The sequence below is a fragment of the Myotis yumanensis genome, unplaced genomic scaffold (genome assembly GCF_028538775.1).
Source record: "Myotis yumanensis isolate MYYU_CA2020_CCGP unplaced genomic scaffold, mMyoYum1.0.hap1 SCAF_1, whole genome shotgun sequence".
NCBI classification, from domain to species: domain Eukaryota; kingdom Metazoa; phylum Chordata; class Mammalia; order Chiroptera; family Vespertilionidae; genus Myotis; species Myotis yumanensis.
This window is the reverse complement of record NW_027223752.1, coordinates 94,342,795-94,363,838: the sequence shown is the minus strand read 5'-3', so window position 1 is coordinate 94,363,838 and position 21,044 is coordinate 94,342,795. Positions and strand designations below refer to the sequence as shown.

General features: G+C 40.4%; 1 protein-coding gene across 2 annotated transcripts in view; it reads left to right on the top strand.

Annotated features, from left to right (window-relative positions):
• PPP2R3C (protein phosphatase 2 regulatory subunit B''gamma) overlaps window positions 1–21,044 on the top strand; it is a 31,409-nt gene that overhangs the window by 5,855 nt on the left and 4,510 nt on the right. For both annotated transcript variants that reach the window (XM_070427956.1, XM_070427946.1), the window contains 8 exons: window positions 4,893–4,997; window positions 6,050–6,162; window positions 6,972–7,069; window positions 7,917–7,987; window positions 13,177–13,309; window positions 18,707–18,762; window positions 18,841–18,916; window positions 19,373–19,509. In XM_070427956.1, coding sequence (XP_070284057.1) covers window positions 4,893–4,997; window positions 6,050–6,162; window positions 6,972–7,069; window positions 7,917–7,987; window positions 13,177–13,309; window positions 18,707–18,762; window positions 18,841–18,916; window positions 19,373–19,509 — 789 coding nt within the window. The remainder of the gene's footprint in view (window positions 1–4,892; window positions 4,998–6,049; window positions 6,163–6,971; window positions 7,070–7,916; window positions 7,988–13,176; window positions 13,310–18,706; window positions 18,763–18,840; window positions 18,917–19,372; window positions 19,510–21,044) is intronic.

The window sequence follows — 21,044 nt, the reverse complement described above, 5'->3', positions numbered from 1 at the left end:
GGTTCATAGGTCAATGCTCAACCACTGAGCCACACTGGCTCTGCAGGATTATATCTTAAATTTTATATATTTATTATTTCATTTTAGTTGATCTTACCATTATTTTGGAGCTGATAAAATCCTGCGTTTTCATATAAATTAGTATAAGATCACAAAGTTGTTAATTGCCCCCTCTTTGAGTTACAGGCTTTTTCTTCCTAATTTTTATTATGGATATTAGTAATGGGTATACTGTTGGATTATGTTGTCAGGCTTTTTGTAAGATTTAGGATTACCTGACTGATAACAATTTTTTTTTAATCCTTACCCAAGGATATTTTTGCCAATGCTGTTAAGAGAGAGTAGAAGGGCGGGCAGGAGGAAGAGAGAGAGAAACATGGATGTGTAGAGGGGCACATCTATTGGTTGTCTCCCATACTCACCCTAACGTCCTGGGGATCAAACCTGCAACCCATGTATGTGCCCTTGACCGGAATTGAACCTGTGACCCTTTGGCATGAGAGCCTACTCTAGAACGACTAGTCACACAGGCCAGGGTTGATCACAGGTTTTAACTTTGCTTTTTACTTATGTTGTAAGGTATATAATGTTTTGTTCAAGGTTAAACTGAAAAATAGATTAAGAATAGAAAGCTTGAAGAGTTATACTTATTTATATGTTTCTTTGTGCCAAAATTGTAAAAAAGTGTTTGAAGAGGGTTACAGATTAAAACATACCTTAAGAAAGCGATTTACATACAGAGAACAAATGGGTGGTTGCCAGTTGGGAGGAGGGTTGGGGGCTGGGTGGAAAAGATGAAGAGATTAAGAAGTACACATTGGCAGTTATGAGCCCTGGCCAGGTGGTTCAGCTGGTTGGAGGGTCATCACCTACACCAGTGGTCGGCAAACTCATTAGTCAGCAGAGCCAAATATCAACAGTACAACGATTGAAATTTATTTTGAGAGCCAAATTTTTTAAACTTAAACTATATAGGTAGGTACATTGTTATTAACTTAATTAGGGTACTCCTAAGGCTTAGGAAGAGCCACACTCAAGGGGCCAAAGAGCCGCATGTGGCTCGCGAACCCCAGTTTGCTGACCACGGACCTACACCAAAAGGTTGTGGGTTTGATTCCTGGTCTTGGCACATACCTAGGTTATGGGTTCAATCCTTGGTCAGGATTCATATGGAAGGAAACTCATCTCTCTCTCTCTCTCTCTCTCTCCCTCTCTCCCTCACCCTCTCTCCCTCTCTCCTTTCCCCTCCCTCCCACTTTCCCTCCTTCTCTCCCACTCCTCCCTCTTGCTCTCCACCCTCCCTTTCTCTCTCTAAAAAAATCAATAAAAAAAGAAAGCTATTTCCAGCTAAAATTGAAAGTGACTGGAAAGAATAAGACTTATTTAGCATTATTAGGTAAAATGTAACCACTGTTGGAATTTTAGATGAATGTATTTGTAGCACATTCTTTCTCTTGTTCCTTCTTCTCCACTGCTTCAAAGCACTTACCTTTGGTAACCATTTAACCATTGAGAGAGAGAGAGAGAGAGAGAGAGAGAGAGAGAGAGAGAGAGAAAGAGACACTGATTAGCTGATTGACTAGACACTGGAGCATAATCCTAGACTCAGCCTCACCTCCAAATATTTTTTCCTTCTCCACTCCTTCCTTTTAATGGAAGGGATGGTTATTTTAGTTTTTGAAAATAAAAGATGAAAACCCTAACCTCTGATTTGAACCAAGGGATACTTAGCTACATTTAATGGGCAAAGATATAGAAAAGGAAGACAAAATCTTTAAAAAAAAAAAAAAAAAAGTTTGAAGTTGAGTTGGAACTACGTGTACCGGTTAATAATAGCGGATTTTGTAATCAAAGAAAACACGATAATTTCAAGAGAAACATCAAAAGTGCTTTATTCAAAGTAATGTCCATCGATAGCTACACATTTCCCCATCTTTCAGATAATTTGTGGATACCGTCCCAATAGAACTTTTCTTGTTTTGAGGCAAACCATTCAGAGACCCAATTTTCCACTTCTTCATATGTTTTGAAGTGCTGCTCAGAAAGTGCGTGTGCCATCGATCAGAACAAGCGGTAATCTGAAGGAGCAATGTTTGGTGAATACAGCGGGTGGGTTAATACTTTCCAGGCAAGATCTTTTAACGTGTCTTTAACTGGTTTTGAAGTGTGTGATGGTGTGTCATCATGAAGCAAAATTACTTTGCCGTGCCTTCTGGCACATTCTGGTCATTTCACGATCAAAGCGTGGTTCAAATTGATTATTTGTTGTCAGTAGCAATTAGTATTAACGGTTTCACCTGGTTTTAGAAGCTCATAGTACACCACACCTTCCCGATCCCACTAAACGCAGAGCATTGTCTTCTTTCCGAAGCAATTTGGCCTTGCAGTCGATGTTGATGGTTGACCTGGATCAACCCATGATTTTGTGCACTTGGGATTCTCAAAATAAATCCACTTTTCATCGCCAGTCACAATTTGATGCAAAAAAGACTTTCTTTCGTGCTTTTGAAGTATCATTTTACTGATGACTTTTCAGTTTTCCATTTGTCTTTTGTTCAGTTGATGTGGCACCCATTTTCCTTCCTTTAAAATCTTTCCCATTGCTTGTAAACAATCAGAAATTGTTTGCTGAGCAACATTTAATCTTTCTGCAAGTTGTTTTTGAGTTTGACACGCATCTTCATCCAATAATGCTTGTAATTGTTGGTCTTCAGACTTTTTTGGTTGACCCGGACATCTTTGTCTTTCACATTAAAATCATCACTTTTAAGGTGTTTAAACCAGCATTCACAAGTATCTTGAGATGGAGCATGTTCACCATAAGCTTCCTGAAGTATTCAGCAGCACTTTTCTTCTAAATAAAGTAATGAATTGCCGAGACCGGTTTGGCTCAGTGGATAGAGTGTCAGCCTGCGGACTGAGAGGTCCCAGGTTCGATTCCGGTCGGGGGCGTGTACCTGGGTTGCGGACACATCACCTGTGGGAGATGTGCAGGAGGCAGCTGATCGATGTTTCTCTCTCATCGATGTTTCTAGTTCTCTGTCCCTCTCCCTTCCTCTATGTGAGAAATCAGTGAAATATATTTTTAAAAAAAAAAAAGTAATGAATTAAAACTTCCAATGGGCAAAGGATCTAAATAGACACCTCTCAAAAGAGGACATTCAGAAAGCCAGGAGACATATGAAAACATGCTCAAAGTCACTAAACATCCGAGAGATGCAAATCAAAACAACAATGAGGTACCATCTCACACCTGTCAGAATGGCTATCATCAACAAATCCACAAACGACAAGTGCTGGAGAGGATGTGGAGAAAAAGGAACACTCGTGCACTGCTGGTGGGAATGCAGACTGGTGCAGCCACTATGGAAGACAGTATGGAGTTTCCTCAAAAAACTAAAAATGGAACTCCCATTTGACCCTGTGATCCCACTTCTAGGAATATATCCCAAGAAACCAGAAACACCAATCAGAAAGGATATATGCACCCATATGTTCATAGCAGCACAATTCACCATAGCTAAGATCTGGAAACAGCCTAAGTGCCCATCAGTAGATGAATGGATTAGAAAACAGTGGTACATCTACCCGATGGAATACTATGCTGCTGTAAAAAAGAAGGAACTCTTACCATTTGCAACGGCATGGATGGAGCTGGAGAGCATTATGCTAAGTGAAATAAGCCAGTCAATGAAGGAAAAATACCACATGATCTCACTCATTCATGGATAATAAAGACCATTATAAACTTATGAACAAAGATAGATACAGAGGCAGAGCTGCCTCAAACTGATTGTCAAACTGCAGTGGGAAGGCCAGGGAGGGTTGGGGGGCAGGAGGGAGGGGAGTAAGAGATCAACCGAAGGACTTGTATGCATGCATATAAGCATAACCAATGGACATAAGACACTGGGGGGTAGGGGAGGCCAGGGGATTGTCAAGGGTGGGGAAAAAAAAAAGGAGACATATGTAATACCCTTTGTAATACTTTAAGCAGTAAAACAATTTAAAAAAATGAATTAAAACTTCCCCCAAATGCTCTTTTTTTGGCACAAAATTCGACATTTTTAAGTGTAAAAATATCTATGATGTTTACACCTTCAGCAAATTTGACATATGAAATTTTGAAGCTTGTTGTCAATACAACAAAATAGCATACATATCAAACCACATATATATCAACATATGTGTAACTCCATCTATTGAAAAAAAAATCCGCATTATTAACCAGTACACCTAGTAAGTCATTATAAAGCCCTGCTTATGGAAATCACCCCAGTGGGCAGTCTGCCTTGGAGGCCAACGTAATAGACACTGGCTTGATCATCTCCAAAGTGAGGTGATTCAGTCTCAAAAGACATAATTTGGTAAGACTGGATCTTCAATAGTCCCAATATAATTTTATGTCCACCTATGGTTACAGTGGAAACAGTGCTCTAAGAATTGGTCATTTGTTGGTCGCTGAATTCTCTGTGGATCTCTTTTTGTTAAATGAACTTTTTAACTTTTTAAAAATATATATGTTTTTATTGATTTCTGAGGGAGGAAGGGAGAGGGGGAGAGAGTTAAAAAACATCTATGATAAGATAGATCATCGATTGGCTGTCTGCTGCACACCCACTACTGGGGATTGAGTCCACAATCCGGGCATGAGCCTTGGAATCCAACTGTCACCTCCTGGTTCATAGGTCAATGCTCAACCACTGAGCCACACCTGCCAGGTTAAATGAACTTTTTTTTTTTAATGAATGATGACTTGAAATTAAACAAAATGGAGATATAAAAAGTAATTGAGGAGTGGAATACATAATTATTTTATGAGATCATGTACATTTTACTTAATCCAATAGTCTAGAATGTAAGTATAGAAATTAACTACAATGTATTTTTAGCTGCCAGCTGAAGATGAAGTCTTACTACAGAAATTAAGAGAGGAATCCAGAGCTGTCTTTCTGCAAAGGAAAAGCAGAGAACTGTTAGATAATGAAGAATTACAGGTAAGAATGGAATAAAAGCTTGCTTTGGATGTTAGCCATTTCTTATTTGTACTACTTACATCATACAGGATCTCACGGCTGCCTTAATGGAGAGGTGCCTGCAGAGTGGGTGAAAGACAAGCTCTGGAGAGATGGCTTCCACTAGAAACAGCGGCAAAGCTTGTGTGGGCCCATCTCCCAAGGATAGTTTTGTTTTTTAAAGTCCCTAGGTGATTCTAATGGAAGGATAAAGTTGAGAAACCCCCTACTGTAGAGTCAAACTGCAGGGGTTCAAATCCCAGCCCTGCTCTGTGATCTTGGGCAATGTACTTAACATTTTTTGTGCTTCAATTCTCATCTGTAAAGTAGGCATAACAATATCTACGGTATATAGTTACGTAGATTAAAGAGGCAATGTATATGTCTATTTTTATTGTTATTAATTAATCAGAAGAATAATAGGGGATGAGATTCATCTTAATATTAACTTTACTATCAGACTATCATTTAATGCAGTGGTTCTCAACCTTGGCTGCACATTAGAATCACCTGGGAATCTTTTTAAAATCCTGATTTCTGGGCCTCATCCTCTGGAAATTCTGTTTCTTTGTTATGGGGTGGGGCCACAACATTAGTAACAAAGGATCAGAATTTCTGGAGGATGAGGCCCAGAAGTCAGGATTTTAAAAAGATTCCCAGGTGATTCTAATGCGCAGCCAAGGTTGAAAACCACTGATTTAACCCCTAGAGTGCTGGGGTGCGCAATCGTGCTCCTCCTGCAGTGTCCAGTTCTAAGTCTGCTTTTATTAGTGATGATGATATTGCTAAATATTTCAATTCTTGCTGTGAAGATGACGATTTTGTGGAAGATATTGAGTATGTAACTTCATTTACTTGTGATTCATAATTTTTTTCCTAAACTGCTGTAAAATCAGCAAAAATGCCTTGGCAATTTTAGCATAGTTCCTAGGATATTGGTTGGCACTCAAAGGGTTAATATAAATAACATTTAACTATGCCTTTAAGTTTTTTTCTGTTAACTATAAATCTCCATTTTTTGCAATTCTTCTAAGAACTTATGGTTTTTGCTGGACAAGCACCAGACACCACCTATGATTGGAGAGGAAGCAATGATTAATTATGAAAATTTTTTGAAAGTTGGTGAGAAAGCTGGACCAAAGTGCAAGTAAGAATAATATCCTATATAATAAAAGCCTAATATGCAAATTGTCCCCTCAACCTGGAGTTCGACCGCTCGGTATGACATGCAGTGACCACTAGGGGGTGTCGCAGAACATGGTGGGTGTCGGTGGCACTGACAGTGGAGGCGCTGCCGGCCCCGATGGGCCCTGACAAGAGCGGGACCACAGTGGGATGGTGGAGCAGGTGAGCAGGTGGCACCAGGCCAAGGCGGTTGCAAAGCGGGGCCCAATCGCCCCGCTGATGGCCCTGCAGACTTCGACCAGCAGCGGCTCCCAGGCACTGAGGGAGCTGAGCAGGGTCCGATGACTCAGGCGGAGCGGGGCGCGTGGGGGCCCAGCGGCCCAGGTGCTGCCCAGGGCCCAGAGACTTGCGCTTAGATCGCCAGCCAGGCTTAGGGACCGCACCCATGCACAAATATTGTGCACCGGGCCTGTAGTATTTAATAAAGGGATATATTTCATTAAGCATTTTAAATACCTCAAATGATGAAAATTTAAGTCAGTGGTATGACAATTTGAGTCAATTTTGAGTTATTAATGAAGTTTAAAAAATTAGTAAAGAATTATATTGGTATGAATTCATTAAAAGAAATATGACTTATAACACTATAGGCCTTCATTCTTAAGACAAGAGAGTGTAAAGTAGGACAATATTTTTGAACTATAATTCTCACTGTTTTTTCACCACTTTTATTTTTAATTGTTTGAATTTATGCTGTTGTTTGCTAATTTATATAGAAGTAATTTTTATGTTATGTAGCAGATGATTTTAATCCTTATTTCCTTTCCTTAGGCAATTTTTCACAGCAAAAGTCTTTGCTAAACTCCTTCATACAGATTCTTATGGAAGAATTTCCATCATGCAGTTCTTTAATTATGTCATGAGAAAAGGTGATTTCATTTTCATTGTGCTCTCCCTATCTGGGACTCAAGTAGGATTTTGGTTGATGCTTTTAGAGTATCCCTCCCATGCAAAACAACTCTCTTAGTAAGTTTGAAAAGCAGATTTTCTTGTCTTTTGAACAAGATTTTTTTTCCTAGCATGATTCTCTCCTAGAACTGACTAGAGCTGAGATTTTTCTGCCATAGATTTGAGTTCGTCATTATAAAAAGAGAAACAAAACAAAAACCTCCCATCCTAAAGATATCAGCTATCGATATATCAAAAGCCGAACCAAGAGTTTTAATGTGTGGTAATTTGAAATTATTTTAATTCCCTGGTAATTTTATTTCACCAACATATGGGTTGAGCTGCCTGAGAAGGTAGTTTCAAACTCACAACTATAGTATGAGTTTCAAGGAGTTTTTACCAAACAACTGGAGTTGTATGATTCCTATAAGTTCCATAATGATCTGTCAAGTCTTATGTATATCATCTTTAATTTGGTGCAGTAGTTAACCTCCGTAGAATAAAAACAGCTTGTTAAAAGCATAACATTGCACTCGCTGTCCCTAGTTGGTGGAATGACAAGTTTAATAAGAACAATATCCTCAAGGGCATCAACTTTATTAACACTTTAGGCATTGCAGAATTGTTGATATCTGCCATTAATTCTCTGGTAGGTTTTTGTTTCGTTTCGAACAATTTTAGGGTTAACAAATAAGTAATATGTGTGAGAATAAAGATGTTCATAAAGATATTAGCTTGTCCCTCTAATATAGCTCTTTATCTTTTGTCCTTATATATGCTAAAGGATAGCACTTAGTAATTACATTTCATTTTCTTGTTTATTGTCAGTTTGGCTTCATCAAACAAGAATAGGACTCAGTTTATATGATGTTGCAGGACAAGGATACCTTCGGGAATCTGTAAGTATTAATCTACTTTAATAACTACGATAGACATGAAAATGTTAAGAGTGGTTACCACTGGGTGTTGGAATTACAGATGGTACTTTTTTTGTTTGTATCTCTGTTTTTGTTTGTTTTTACAAATAACATGTTACTAAAAAACCTTTTAAATGTATATTGACCACAAAAATTCATTTTTAGATTCTTTTCTCTAGTCTTTAGAGAAAAAGCTTTTTATAGGAGAAAATAAGAATGTAGTGTTTTAATAGGATTAAAACCATTGAAACAGTGAAAAACTTGTGATTATTCATGTGTTATCAGTGTATGACTGTTTTAAAATGTAAAAGCTAGGAATTTTTCCTCTTAGAGGAAATATATAAGAGAAAAATAATGTGACTGTCTTCCCACCAATAGGTTTGGGTTGTAACGTCAGTTACCAAGAGGCTGTTTGGTAATTAATACCACTAGGTATTAAAGTAGTTAGGCCAAGTTATCAGTAGAGAATTATAGTCTCATGATCTAAATGGCTATGCTTCTTCTGAGTGCAGGAATCTAAATTATATGGTCATGCTTCTTTTCAGCTCAGGCTTTTCCCACCAAATACAGAGTGCTTTTTAGGGTTGTCGGGGAAAGGGGCAGGGAGTTAAGCATAAATATGAAACAGGTTAATTAATTGCTTAAATATATATTTAAATATTAGATTTTAAGACAAATTCCCTGTTATAGTTTGTTTCCTGTTATAATTTTTTAGTGTCTGTTTTATCCAGATTCTGTAGGTAGAATGTTAGCTCATACTGAACATTTACACTTACAAACCTTTCTGGGGCCCTGGCTAGTGTGGCTCAGTTGGTTGGGCATCATCCCATGCACTGAAAGGTTGCTGGTTCGATTCCTGGTCAGGGCACATGGCTGGGTTGCAGGCTCAATTCCTGGTCAGGGCACGTGTGGGAGGCAGCCAATGTTTCTCTCTCCCTCACCCTTCCTCTCTCTCTAAAAATCAATAAACAATCAAAACAAAACAAAAACCTTGCTAGGGACACAGTACAATTCTTGAACTTTAAGATTCAGATCAACTTGACAAGAAAAGGTTCTTGCTTTGCCCTGACTGGATGGATCAGCTGGTTGGAGCATCGACCCATACACCAAAAGGGTGCAGGTTTGATCCCCGGTTTGGGGCACATGCAGGAGGCAACTGAACAATGTTTCTCACATCGATGTTTTTCTCTCCCCCTCTCTCTTTAAAATCAATAAAAACATATCCTCAGGTGAGGATTAAAAAATAATTATTTTTAAAAAAGGTTCTTTTATCCATCTCTCTCTAGCAAGGAAGACATATTAGCCACCTATTGATACTTTCTCAGATCAGATACTAAAGTAGTTCTATAGCTCTAATAATTCTTGTCAGCAGTTAGTTGGTTTACAAGACATATTTCCTTGCGCTGGCCAGTATGGCTCAGTAGTTGATTGAGTATTGTCCCATGCACCAAAAGGTCAAAGGTTTGATTCCCAGTCAGGGCACACCTCCAGGTTGCGAGATCAACCCCTGGTTGGATGTGACACATTGATGTTTCTCTCTCTCTCTTTCCTCTCTCCTCTCTCTCCTCACCCTCTCTCCCTCTCCCTTCCTCTTTCTCTAAAATCAATAAGAATACATTGGGATTTTTTTTTTTAAAGACACTCTTCCTTTTGCTTGCCTCTTTCCAGGAATGGAAACAAAAATTGAAACAGGGATGAAGGGAGGGGAGAGAAGACAACAGTACATCTCTGTAGTTGTGTTTAAAAGGGAGTAATTTTTCCTTCTCTCAAAGAAAAGAAATATTTCTTATGCCCTGGGCACTTTGCCTTTTGAAACCAGATCATGTATCTTCACTTAAAAGACAGTGGTTTCCAGAACCAACATCTGTAATTTGAGTAGTTTAGGCAAACTTTCATTCACTTACTAAATCTTACTAAATAAGCACTTAAACACCTAATTTGTGCTAAGTACTATTCTTTTCTTTATCCTCACCTGAGGATATTTTTTCCATTGACTTTTAGAGGGAGTGTAAGGGAGGGAGGAGGAGGGGCGAGAAAGAGAGAGAAACATCGATGTGAGAGACACACATCAACTGATTGCATCCTGCACACACCCCAATCGGGGGCGGGGTGTGAACCCACAACCGAGGTATGTGCCCTTGACCAGGAATTGAACTCGGGACCCTTCATTCTGTGGGCTGATGCTCTAACCACTGAACAATGGGCCAGAGCTATTCTAAGTACTACTCTAAGCCTTACTCTTCTGTAGCTTTTTTCTAGCAGAGTAGGGAGGCAGACACTAAATTATAAGCAAGATAATTTCAAATAATGACAAGCTCTATGGTGAAAATATAGAGAATGGGAAAGAGTATGATTGAGGTAGGGGGGTTATTTTAGGTAAGATGAAAGGGGTGCTTTTTTGAAATAGTGATTGAATTTTAGCTGTGAAAGATGAGAAAGAAATCAGCCTTATGAAAATGTAGTACAGGGGAAACAGTAGGGTCAGTGTCCCCAAGGCAAAGTTAAATCTGATCTGTTTAGGAACTGAAGGAAGCCAGTATGGCTAGAGCATATGAGCAATATAGTTAGAGTAATAGGAGTTGAGTTGGGAAAGTAGGCAGGGACCACATGGGCCTTTTAGGGCCATGGCAAAGGAGTTAGAGTTTTATTTGAGACTAATGGGATGCCATTAGAAGTTGTAAGCTGAATCTTTCAGAATATGATTTACATTTTAAAACATCACTGTGGGTGTGTGTAGAATGGGTTGTAAGGATAGAAGGAAAGAAGGAATATTTAGGCTACTGCAGTAGTCCAGGTCAGAGATGATGGTGGCCCATACCAGTGTGATGCTGTAGAAAAATCCAGTAATGAATTAATTTACTATATATTTTGGACACACTCTCACCCCAAAATTTGCTACTGGATTAGATATTGGGGACAAGGGATAGGATCCTTAGTAAAGGAGAGGCAGGAACCTAAGATGAGTCTTAAATTTTTATTTTGAATGACTGCTGGAATAGAGAAAAAAGGGTGAGGACCAGGGTTGGGGATAAGAGTCCCATTTCAGACATACCAAATTTGAGAACAATAAATTCAGCTAAATTTTTTAAAAATCTGTAGACTATAATAAAGCTAAAAAAAGACAAACTGGAAAATATACTTGAAACTCAGTCACAAATGGCCAAGTATCCTAATGTATAAAAAGCTCTTAAGAAATCAGAAGAAAATGGGTGCTAAGTCATGCAAAACTGGGCAAAGGAGTGAGTGTATTTTGCAGAGAGCAAACTACAAATGCTTCTTAATCATAGAAAAAAATCTTAAGTTCACATAATAAGATAAATGTCAAGTAGATCTACATTAAAATGTCATCTTTCACCCATCAGATTAGCATAGATCAAAAGGTTTGATAATACCTTGGCTGGTGTGGCTCAGTTGGTTGAGCATTGTCCTGTGCACCTAGAGGTTGTGGGTCGAATTCCCAGTCAGGGCACATGCCAAGGTTGCAGGCTCAATCCCCGGTCAAGGGTGTGCAAGAGGCAGCCAGTTGGTTGGTGTTTTGCTCTCACATCCATGATTTTCTCTCTTTCCCTCTACCTTCCTCTCTAAAATTCAGTAAAAAAAAAATCTTTTAAAAAAGAAGTTTGATAATGCTTGTAATGAAGGAATGTAAAATAGGCCATGGTTTCCCCAAACTTTTTCAATTTTCAGTACCCTTATTGTCTCAGTAGATTTTTCATAAAACCTCTATACCAGAAGAAATACCTAAAAACTATGTTCCATTTATTAATCAGTTCTGAACAATAAGAGCATTCATTAAACTTAATTCTATTAAGTCTTTTGAAAAGAATAATACACTTAAGTTAAAAAAAAATATTTTTACTTCATTATTAAAGAACAATTTCCAGGGAGCACTGTACAGCCACTCAACCTGGGAATTAGATTTGACACAGTCATCCTCAGTTCCTCTCTCACACTGATTTTCCTGTGGCACTTGCTTTATTACAGCAACCATCAAGAACCTAGCTTTGCTAAGATTGATGTAATCAAAAGGGATATATATTTAAAACTAATGTTGAAACTGTGAACTTCCCTGAGCCATAGCTCATGCAGTGTCTGGCAGATGTTGCTAAAATATATCCTGCTGCATCCCTGTGAGTTCAATGTAGCACTCCTGGGGCACAATTTGGGAACTGTTAATATAGCCTCCCATTGGTGGTGGGAGTATAAAATGGATGTAGCCTTCATGAAGGGGTGGGCAGTTTACCATATCAATATCTATCAAAATTATAAATGTGCATATGTTTTGACACAGCAATCCACTTACAGAGATTATATCCTATTATTCTTCCATATCTATGAATGAAAAATTTGCTTAGCCACTGTAGTATGTTTTTAGTGTTGCAGAAGATTAAAAATAACCTAAATATCCATCAATAGAAGACTAAATAGATTATGATACATCTGAAATATTTTTTAATCTTCACCAAGGATATATTTTTATTGATTTTTGAAAGAGAGAGGAAGGAAGAGAGAAACATCAATTGCCTCCTATACACACCCTGACTGGGGATTGAACCCGTGACCTAGGTTTGTGCACTGACTGGGAATTGAACTCACAACCTTTTGGTGTACAGGATAATGCTCTAACCAACTAACCCACTGGTCAGAGCACCATAGCTTTTTTTTTTTTTTTTTAAATAATAGAAGCTCTTTGAGAGCCAATGTGGAATGACTGCAAAGTATAGTGTTAAGTGATAAAAGCAAAGTACAGAAGAATTTGCATAGTATGCTTCGATATTCTGTGTTAAAGAGGAAAGGAAATATACATATACACTGTATATGTATTGGCTGGTATGTGCGTCAGTTAGTTATCTTTGGAAAAATACATCAGAAGCTGATGATATGGGTTACCTCTGAGGAGAGGAAATAGGTGAGAAGAAAACTTTTCAACGAATACTCTTGTTCCTTTTGAATTTGGAACTATGTAGGATGCATCACCTATTCAAAAATATGTTAAAATTTAAGTAAGAAATAAATGAATAAGAACAAATTGAATACAAACTACTAAACTAGTTATGAATTAGTATTAATGTTGAACAATTTTTAGGACTAAAATTATATTCCAGTATCTAATGAAGAAACAAGATCAGACTTTTAATACTTTAAAGTTTTATTTTGTTTTCATCTTTCAGGATTTAGAAAACTACATATTGGAACTTATCCCTACTTTGCCACAATTAGACGGGCTGGAAAAATCTTTTTATTCCTTTTATGTTTGTACAGCTGTTAGGAAATTCTTTTTCTTTTTGGACCCTCTAAGAACAGGTAAAATAAAATCTTATCTAACTTAGATATTATAAAAATAATACTTTTAAATCTCAACTAGAGAAAAGTCTTGAAATGTCATTTTTTATTTTCCCAACATGTCATTACCATCTATATATATAAAAGGCTAATATGCTAAGTGTCCCTCCGACCATTTGACCGATCGCTATGACATGCACTGACAGCCAGGGGCAGACGTTCAACACAGGAGCTGCCATGACGTGCACTGGCCATTTACAAAGAAATGGCAGTGCAGACCTGGTGCCGACAAAGCAACACTCAGCTTCCCTCAAGTGGGACACAGGCCCCACCACCACCCCAGAGAGACAGCCCACCAAATTGCAGCCAACACTGCCGAAACCCCATGGCGCAAAATGAGGCCCACAACCCAGCCCAGCCCAGAAACGGTGGCTGTGGGTGCTGGGTAATGATGTCACATAGCAATGCCTGGCTTCCTCTCACTAGCAACTAGCCTCCTTGGAGTTTCTTCAGCTCAGGAACACGACTCGCTTTATAGCCAGTTGCAAACATTTGACACTTTAACCAAATGTGAAGCGTTTTCATGTGACTCATCTCATTTGATCCTCACAGAAGTCCTGGAGTAGGTAGATAGGAGACTCAGTAGAATCCTATTTTATTTTTATCAGCCAGAAAACGGAGATTTAGAAAGCTTAGAAACTTGACCCAACTGAAAAGAAGTAAGAAATGGTGGACCTTGAAAATGACTTAAGGTTTTCTCACTGAGCAGAATGTAGTCAAATACTGCTGAAGTTACATATTTTACCCTTTGTTCTCCCTGCGTGATCTACAATAATAATCTGCATGATGTTGATATTTACTGCTGTGTTGCTGACAATTACCTGAAAGAGAAGTTGGGGTGCTTCACTGGGCTGGAAAAAGTTTAGCTAAATCAGAAAGCAGATCTAATTAAGCAAGTTTATTCTATATATATAAAGTTCTCGCTGGCGCCAATCGCACACATGTGTTTCCATCTGTCATTGTCGATCATGAATTTGGTTGACACTTATAAAGAAAGGCCAAATAGCGATATTAAAATATTTCTTCTAATGAATTTCCTTTAAATGTGCACAAATTCGTGCACTGGGCCTCTAGTTAATATATAAAGATCTTTTATGATTTACTTGCACTAACCATAACCAGCTATGTGACAGTGGCATGTCACCTAACCTCATCTCAACTAACAGGGGCTGATGGCCGTTTCCAGGCTGGCCACGCCCCCCAGTGACCCAAGCTCTCTTTTTTAACATCTCTAAATGAAGTATGAACTGGGTAATTTATGACTCTCTCTAGTTCTAAGAAGCCAGTTATTCTGATACCAGAGGCCCAGTGCACAAAAATTTGTGCACTCGGGGGGGTCCCTCAGCCTGGCCTGTGCCCTCTCACAGTCTGGGACCCCACAGGGGATGTCCACCTGCTGGCTTCGGCCTGCTCCCCGGGGGATCGGGCCTAAGCTGGCAGTCAGACATCCCTCTGGCAGCCCAGGAGCCATTGGAAGATGTCCACTTGCCAGCAGGGAGCAGGCCTAAGCTGCAGTCAGACATCCTTAGTGCTGCTGAGGAGGCAGGAGAGGCTTCCGCCACCACCATTGTGCTGGCAGCCATCAGCCTGGCTTGTGGCTGAACAGAGCTCCCTCTGTGGGAGCGCACTGACCACCAGGGGGCAGCTCCTGCATTGAGCGTCTGCCCCCTGGTGATCAGTGTGTGTCATAGTGACCAGTCATTCCCAGTCATTCTGCCTTTGGGGTCAATTTGCATATTACCCTTTTATTACATAGGATAGAGTCCTGGTGCATGGGTGGGAGCCGGCCTGTTTGCCCTGAAGGGTGTCCCGGATCAGGGTGGGGGTCCCGCTGTAGTGCCTGACCAGCCTGGGTGAGGGGCTGAGGGCCGTTTTCAGGCTGGCCAAGCCCCCCAGCAGGGACCCTCACACCATGGGGGTGAGGCCAGTGTGGGTGAGGGGCTGAGGGCTGTTTTCAGGCTGTCTACACCCACTTCAGGGTGGAGGACCCCGCTAGGTAGCCTGGCCAGCCTGGGTGAGGGGCTGATAGCCGTTTGCAGGCTGGCCACAGCCTCTTCAGGGCGGGGGCGTCCCGCTGGGGTGCCTGTTCGGCCTGGGTGAGGGGCTGAGGGCCATTTTCAGGCTCTCCACGCCCCTCCGGTGACCCAAGCTCTTAGCTTCTCCTTTTGGGCTGGAAGCAGGTATCTGGGGTTTATTTATCTTCTACTAGAGGACCAATGCACAAAAATTTGTGCACTCGGGGGGACCCTCAGCCCAGCCTATGCCCTCTTGCAGTCTGGGACCCCTCAGAGGATGTCCACCTGCTGGCTTAGGCCCGCTCCCTGGAGGATCAGGCCCAAGCTGGCAGTCAGACATCCCTCTGGCAGCCCGGCAGCCCTCAGGGGATGTCCACTTGCCAACAGGGAGCAGGCCTAAGCTGCAGTCGGACATCCTTAGCGCTGCTGAGGAGGCAGGAGAGGCTCCCACCACCACCGCTATACTGGCAGCCATCAGCCTGGCTTGTGGCTGAACAGAGCTCCCCCTGTGGGAGCGCACTGACCACCAGGGGGCAGCTCCTGCATTAAGCGTCTGCCCCCTGGTGGTCAGTGTGTGTCATAGTGACCAGTCATTCCCATTCGTTCTGCTGTTAGGGTCAGTTTGCATATTACCCTTTTATTATATAGGATAGAGTCCTGGTGCATGGGTGGGGGCCGGCTGGTTTGCCCTGAAGGGTGTCCCAGATCAGGGTGGGGGTTCCGCTGGGGTGCCTGGCCAGCCTGGGTGAGGGGTTGATGGCTGTTTGCAGGCTGGTCACACCCCCTTCAGGGTGGGGGTCCCCACTGGGGTGCCTGGCCAGCCTGGGTGAGGGGCTGAGGGCTGTTTTCAGGCTGGCCACACCCCCTTTAGGGTGGGGGGTCCCCACTAGGGTGCCTGGCCAATCTGGGTGAGGGGCTGAGGGCCATTTTCAGGCTGGCCAAGCCTCCCAGCGACGGAAGCTCCCAGGCTCTCCTTTTTTTTTTTTTTTTTTATTCTGGGATTTTATTTACCTTCTGTAATTGAAACTTTGTAGCCTTGAGAGGAGCTCAGAGCCAGCCAGGGTGGGCGGGAGAGAAGCCTCCTGCTCGCTCCAGCTCTGTGGCCACGGCCGCCTGAAAGCAGGTATCTGGAGTTTATTTACCTTCTATAATTGAAACTTTGTTGCTTTGAGTGGAGCTCAGAGCCCAACACGGCAAGCGGGAAGCTTGGCTTCCTCCATCATTGGGGCAACCAAGCCTCCTGCTTGTTCCAGCTCGGTGGCTGCCGGCCGCCATCTTGGGTTAATTTACATATAGTCACTCTGATTGGCTGTTGGGCGTGGCTAAGGCATAGCAAAGGTACGGTCAATTTGCATGTTTGTCTTTTATTAGTGTAGATAATTGAAACTTTGTAGCCTTGAGCAGAGCCCAGGGTGGGCCAGGGTAAGCGGGAAGCTTGGCTTCCTCCATCACCAGGGGCAACCCCAGCCTCCTGCTCACTCCTGCTCCAATGGCCGCCGCCATCTTAGTTGGGTTAATTTTCATATTCGCTCCTAATTGGCTTGTGGGCATGGCTTGTGGGTGTGGCGGAGTGGTGGTTAATTTGCATGTTTCTCTTTTATTAGTGTAGATAATTTGCTTTCTGATATGTAAGGTAATGGAGAACTACGCTTTTTGATCAAATTTGTGAATTGGGAGATAGAACCATTTAGCCATGATGTGTTTTTCTTTTTCTCAAGTGAACTATCCTATATGGAGCTCAGATTGCTGTTCTAACCTGTTGAAACTTAAAAGACTTCAATATATGTATCTGGGACCGGGGAAGGGACAGAAGGCCCAAATCAAAGTCTTTAAGTCTCCTATACTTGAAAATTCAGCTATGAGTCTATCATAGTATGTCATAGCTGACAGGCTTTTTTAAACATCTCCATTATAGGAACATACTAGTACATATCTTTTTCCTTAAAATTTTACAAAAATAATAGCTAACAGGTTTTTTTTTGTTTTTTATTAATTTCAGAGAGGGAGAGGGAGAGATAGAAACATCAATGAGGAAAGAGAACCATTGATTGGCTACCTCCTGGGGATCAAGTCTGGAACCTGGCCATGTACCCTTGACCAGAATTGAACCTGGGACCCTTCAGTCTGCAGGTCGATGTTCTATCCACTGAGCCAAACCGGCTAGGGCTAGCTAACAGTTTTGACTATTTATTATGTACCAGGTACTATGCTAAGCATTATACATTGATTCTTTCATTTCCTTCCCATAACTCCATAAGGAAGGTATTACTATTATCCACATTTTATGTGTGAGGCCACTGAGACTTAGATTATGTATCTAGAAGTGGCATTTAAATTCTGATCCTTCTACTCATAACCATGCTTCTATATTGCTTCCTATTCCAGAACCTGCCAAAGAAAAATGGAGACGGTCTCCTTTTTTGATTACTAGCTGTATCATTTTCATCTCCACAGAATACTCAACATAATTTTTTAAGGAATCAGTTATTAAAGTAATTTTAGAAAGAATTTACCAATTGATTTACATAGTTGGGGTATACAGGTAGACAAATGAAGTAGAGATTTTATTAAATACTAGAGGCCCGGTGCATGAAATTCGTGCACAGGTAAGGTCCCTAGGCCTGGCCGGCGATCAGGGCCGATTGGGGCCTTCCTTCCCCTGGGTGCTGGCTGCTGGCCAGGGCCTTCCTTCGTTTCGCACTGCCCCCTCGTGGTCAGTCGTGGTCAGTGCACATCATAGCAGGCAGTCGAACTCCTGGTCCATCAAACTCCCAAGGGGACAATTTGCATATTAGCTTTTTATTATATAGGACTAGAGGCCCAGTGCACAAAATTCGTGCACTGTGTTTTTGGGGGGTCGGGGGAGTCCCCTCAGCCCAGCTTGTGCCCTCTCGCAATCCGGGACCCCTCACTCCTTAGCACCCCCCTTCTCGCTGCTCCTTACCGCTCGGCTCGCTGCTCCTTAGTGCTGCCCCAGAGGCAGGAGAGGCTACCGCCACTATTTTCACTAGCCATGAGCCTGGCTTCTGGCTGAGCAGCGCTCCCCCTGTGGGAGCGCATTGACCATCAGGGGGCAGCTCCTGCGTTGAGCATCTGCCCGCTGGTGGTCGGTGTGCATCATAGTGACCGGTCATTCTGTTCATTCTGCCGTAATTGCTTAGGCTTTTATTATATAGACTTCCTGCACATTTCCCCTTTCATAGCACTAAAGACTTTGGAGCATAAGAGCTAAGAAGGTTTAAAATATCAATTGTTTGATTGTTCTTACAAAATAGTACCTTTATAAAATTGCTCTTGTTTTTAAAGTGTAATTAAGTAATCATATTTTTTATGTTCTTTAAAGGGAAGATAAAAATTCAAGATATTTTAGCATGCAGCTTCCTAGATGATTTATTGGAGGTAAATGTTTTTTTAAACCACTTATAAATTATATCACTTGACAGTTGCTATCTTCTAATTGTCTCTGCGTTCATTTAGTTAAGGGATGAGGAACTGTCCAAGGAGAGTCAAGAAACAAATTGGTTTTCTGCTCCTTCTGCCCTAAGGGTATATGGTAGGTTCCTGTCATAATACTAAAATTTGAATTATTAATTCCTTAGTTAATTGGTGTTCAAAGGCCATTTTTTTAAAATATGTATTTTTTATTGATTTCAGAGAGGAAAGGAGAGAGATAGAGATAGAAACATCAATGATGAGATTCATTGATTGGTTGCCTCCTGCATACCCTCTACTGGGGGGATCAAGCCCACAACCCAGGCATGTGCCCTTGACCGGAATCGAAGCTGGGACTCTTTAGTCCGCAGGCCGACACTCTATCCGCTGAGCCAAACTGGCTAGGGTGACTGGTTTTGATAGAGATTGCAGGGATTGATGATTTCACTACCCTTACTGTAAAATAATTACTTTGAAAGTCAAAATATTAACCAATAAAAAGAACTTTATGTGTTTATTCTTTTGTATTAGAATTTTATTTGGTCACAACTGTCTTTTTATCGTCTTTCTTCTCAAGGCCAGTATTTGAATCTTGATAAGGATCACAACGGCATGCTCAGTAAAGAAGAACTCTCCCGTTACGGAACAGCAACCATGACCAATGTCTTCTTAGACCGTGTTTTTCAGGAGTGTCTCACTTATGATGGAGAAATGGTATTAGTTTAAATCTAACAAGTTTAAAAAATATACGTTCCCACAGCTTTCAAAAGCCTTTTTCTTGATGTGATACAGTGTTTTTTATATAAGTGTGTAACAGTATCTTAAAATGTATTAAATGATCAAATTATTTGAGATTCAAAGAGCCTTGAATCTTAAGGTAAATTTGTTTTACAACATGACTTGCCTATGGATTCTGGGCAAATAGAAAATTTTAATAATTTGTTCATTTCATTGTTAGTGTACCGATTGTAAAGGGATGTAGACTAGGTAAAATAAAAATCTGAAAATTTGGCAAATGCTATTGACCATTTTCATAGAGATGGTTCATCCATTAAATTACCAGGTCAGATATAGTACCACATACGCCATGATTTAAATCTAAGAATCAGGTTATATTACTCTCCATAAGTGGCTATATTAGTAGCTAAAGATTGACTAACATGTAACTGTCCTTATATTGCAGAAAATTATAATAGTATTTTTAAATTACCATTCTTGCTATTAAATACATGTGTTAAGGGTGTGATAAATTTTCCAAACCCAATGATGCTTAAGAAATGGTCAGACTGTCAGAAGAGAATCAGGGTTCTAGGTTTTATCACTAAGCTTTAATAGCAGTTTTCTAAACAATACCATTGTTAGCCAACTGCAAAGGAAAAGGGGGGAAAGGCACAGAAACTTTCGTGATTCCCACAATTGTCTACTATAGACAGTGAGGAACTTTATAAATGCTTCTGGTGAATAAAGAAAATCAGAAGCTACAACTATGCTTGGAGATAAGACGATGATTAGGCTATATCTCTCTAGTTCTTTATACTGCAATTTAAGCAAAAAGGAATTCTTAATCTTAGCCTAAAAAAATCTCTTCCAAGAATAGGAATTTGTATTAAAAAAAAGAAAAAAAAAAGAATAGGAATTTCTGAGATTCTCCCATGTATTTTACTTCTTTTCACTATGCAGAAAAAGTAATCTATGACTAGATTTAAAACTTTTAAACAGTATATCAAATAGCTATTTGAATTTAGTTCTATTCATTCCAGATAATTTTTTTTCAAAATAACCAAACTGAAATGAAGACATAAATGTAGTGGCAATGTACACTAGCTTAGTCACTATTATTCAAAAGCATAATAAAAGAAAATTATGATTTAACACAGAAAATCTCTTCTCATAAGAAATGAACTGTGTCCCAAAACCTGTCCTGTACAGATTAACTGCTATATAGAATTCCTAGAAACCAACATTAACTATACAAATAGATTTATCATTTCATGTTTTAAAAATCTTGCCACTTTTGATTGCGGAGTAGTTTCAGATTATTAGACACTCAAAAAGTTAATTCCAAATATGGTCTCTAATAAATTTTCTTTTCTTTTTTTTTTTTAAATATATTTTATTGATTTTTTTTTTTACAGAGAGGAAGGGAGAGAGATAGAGAGTTAGAAACATCGATGAGAGAGAAACATCGATCAGCTGCCTCCTGCACACTCCCTACTGGGGATGTGCCCACAACCCAGGTACATGCCCTT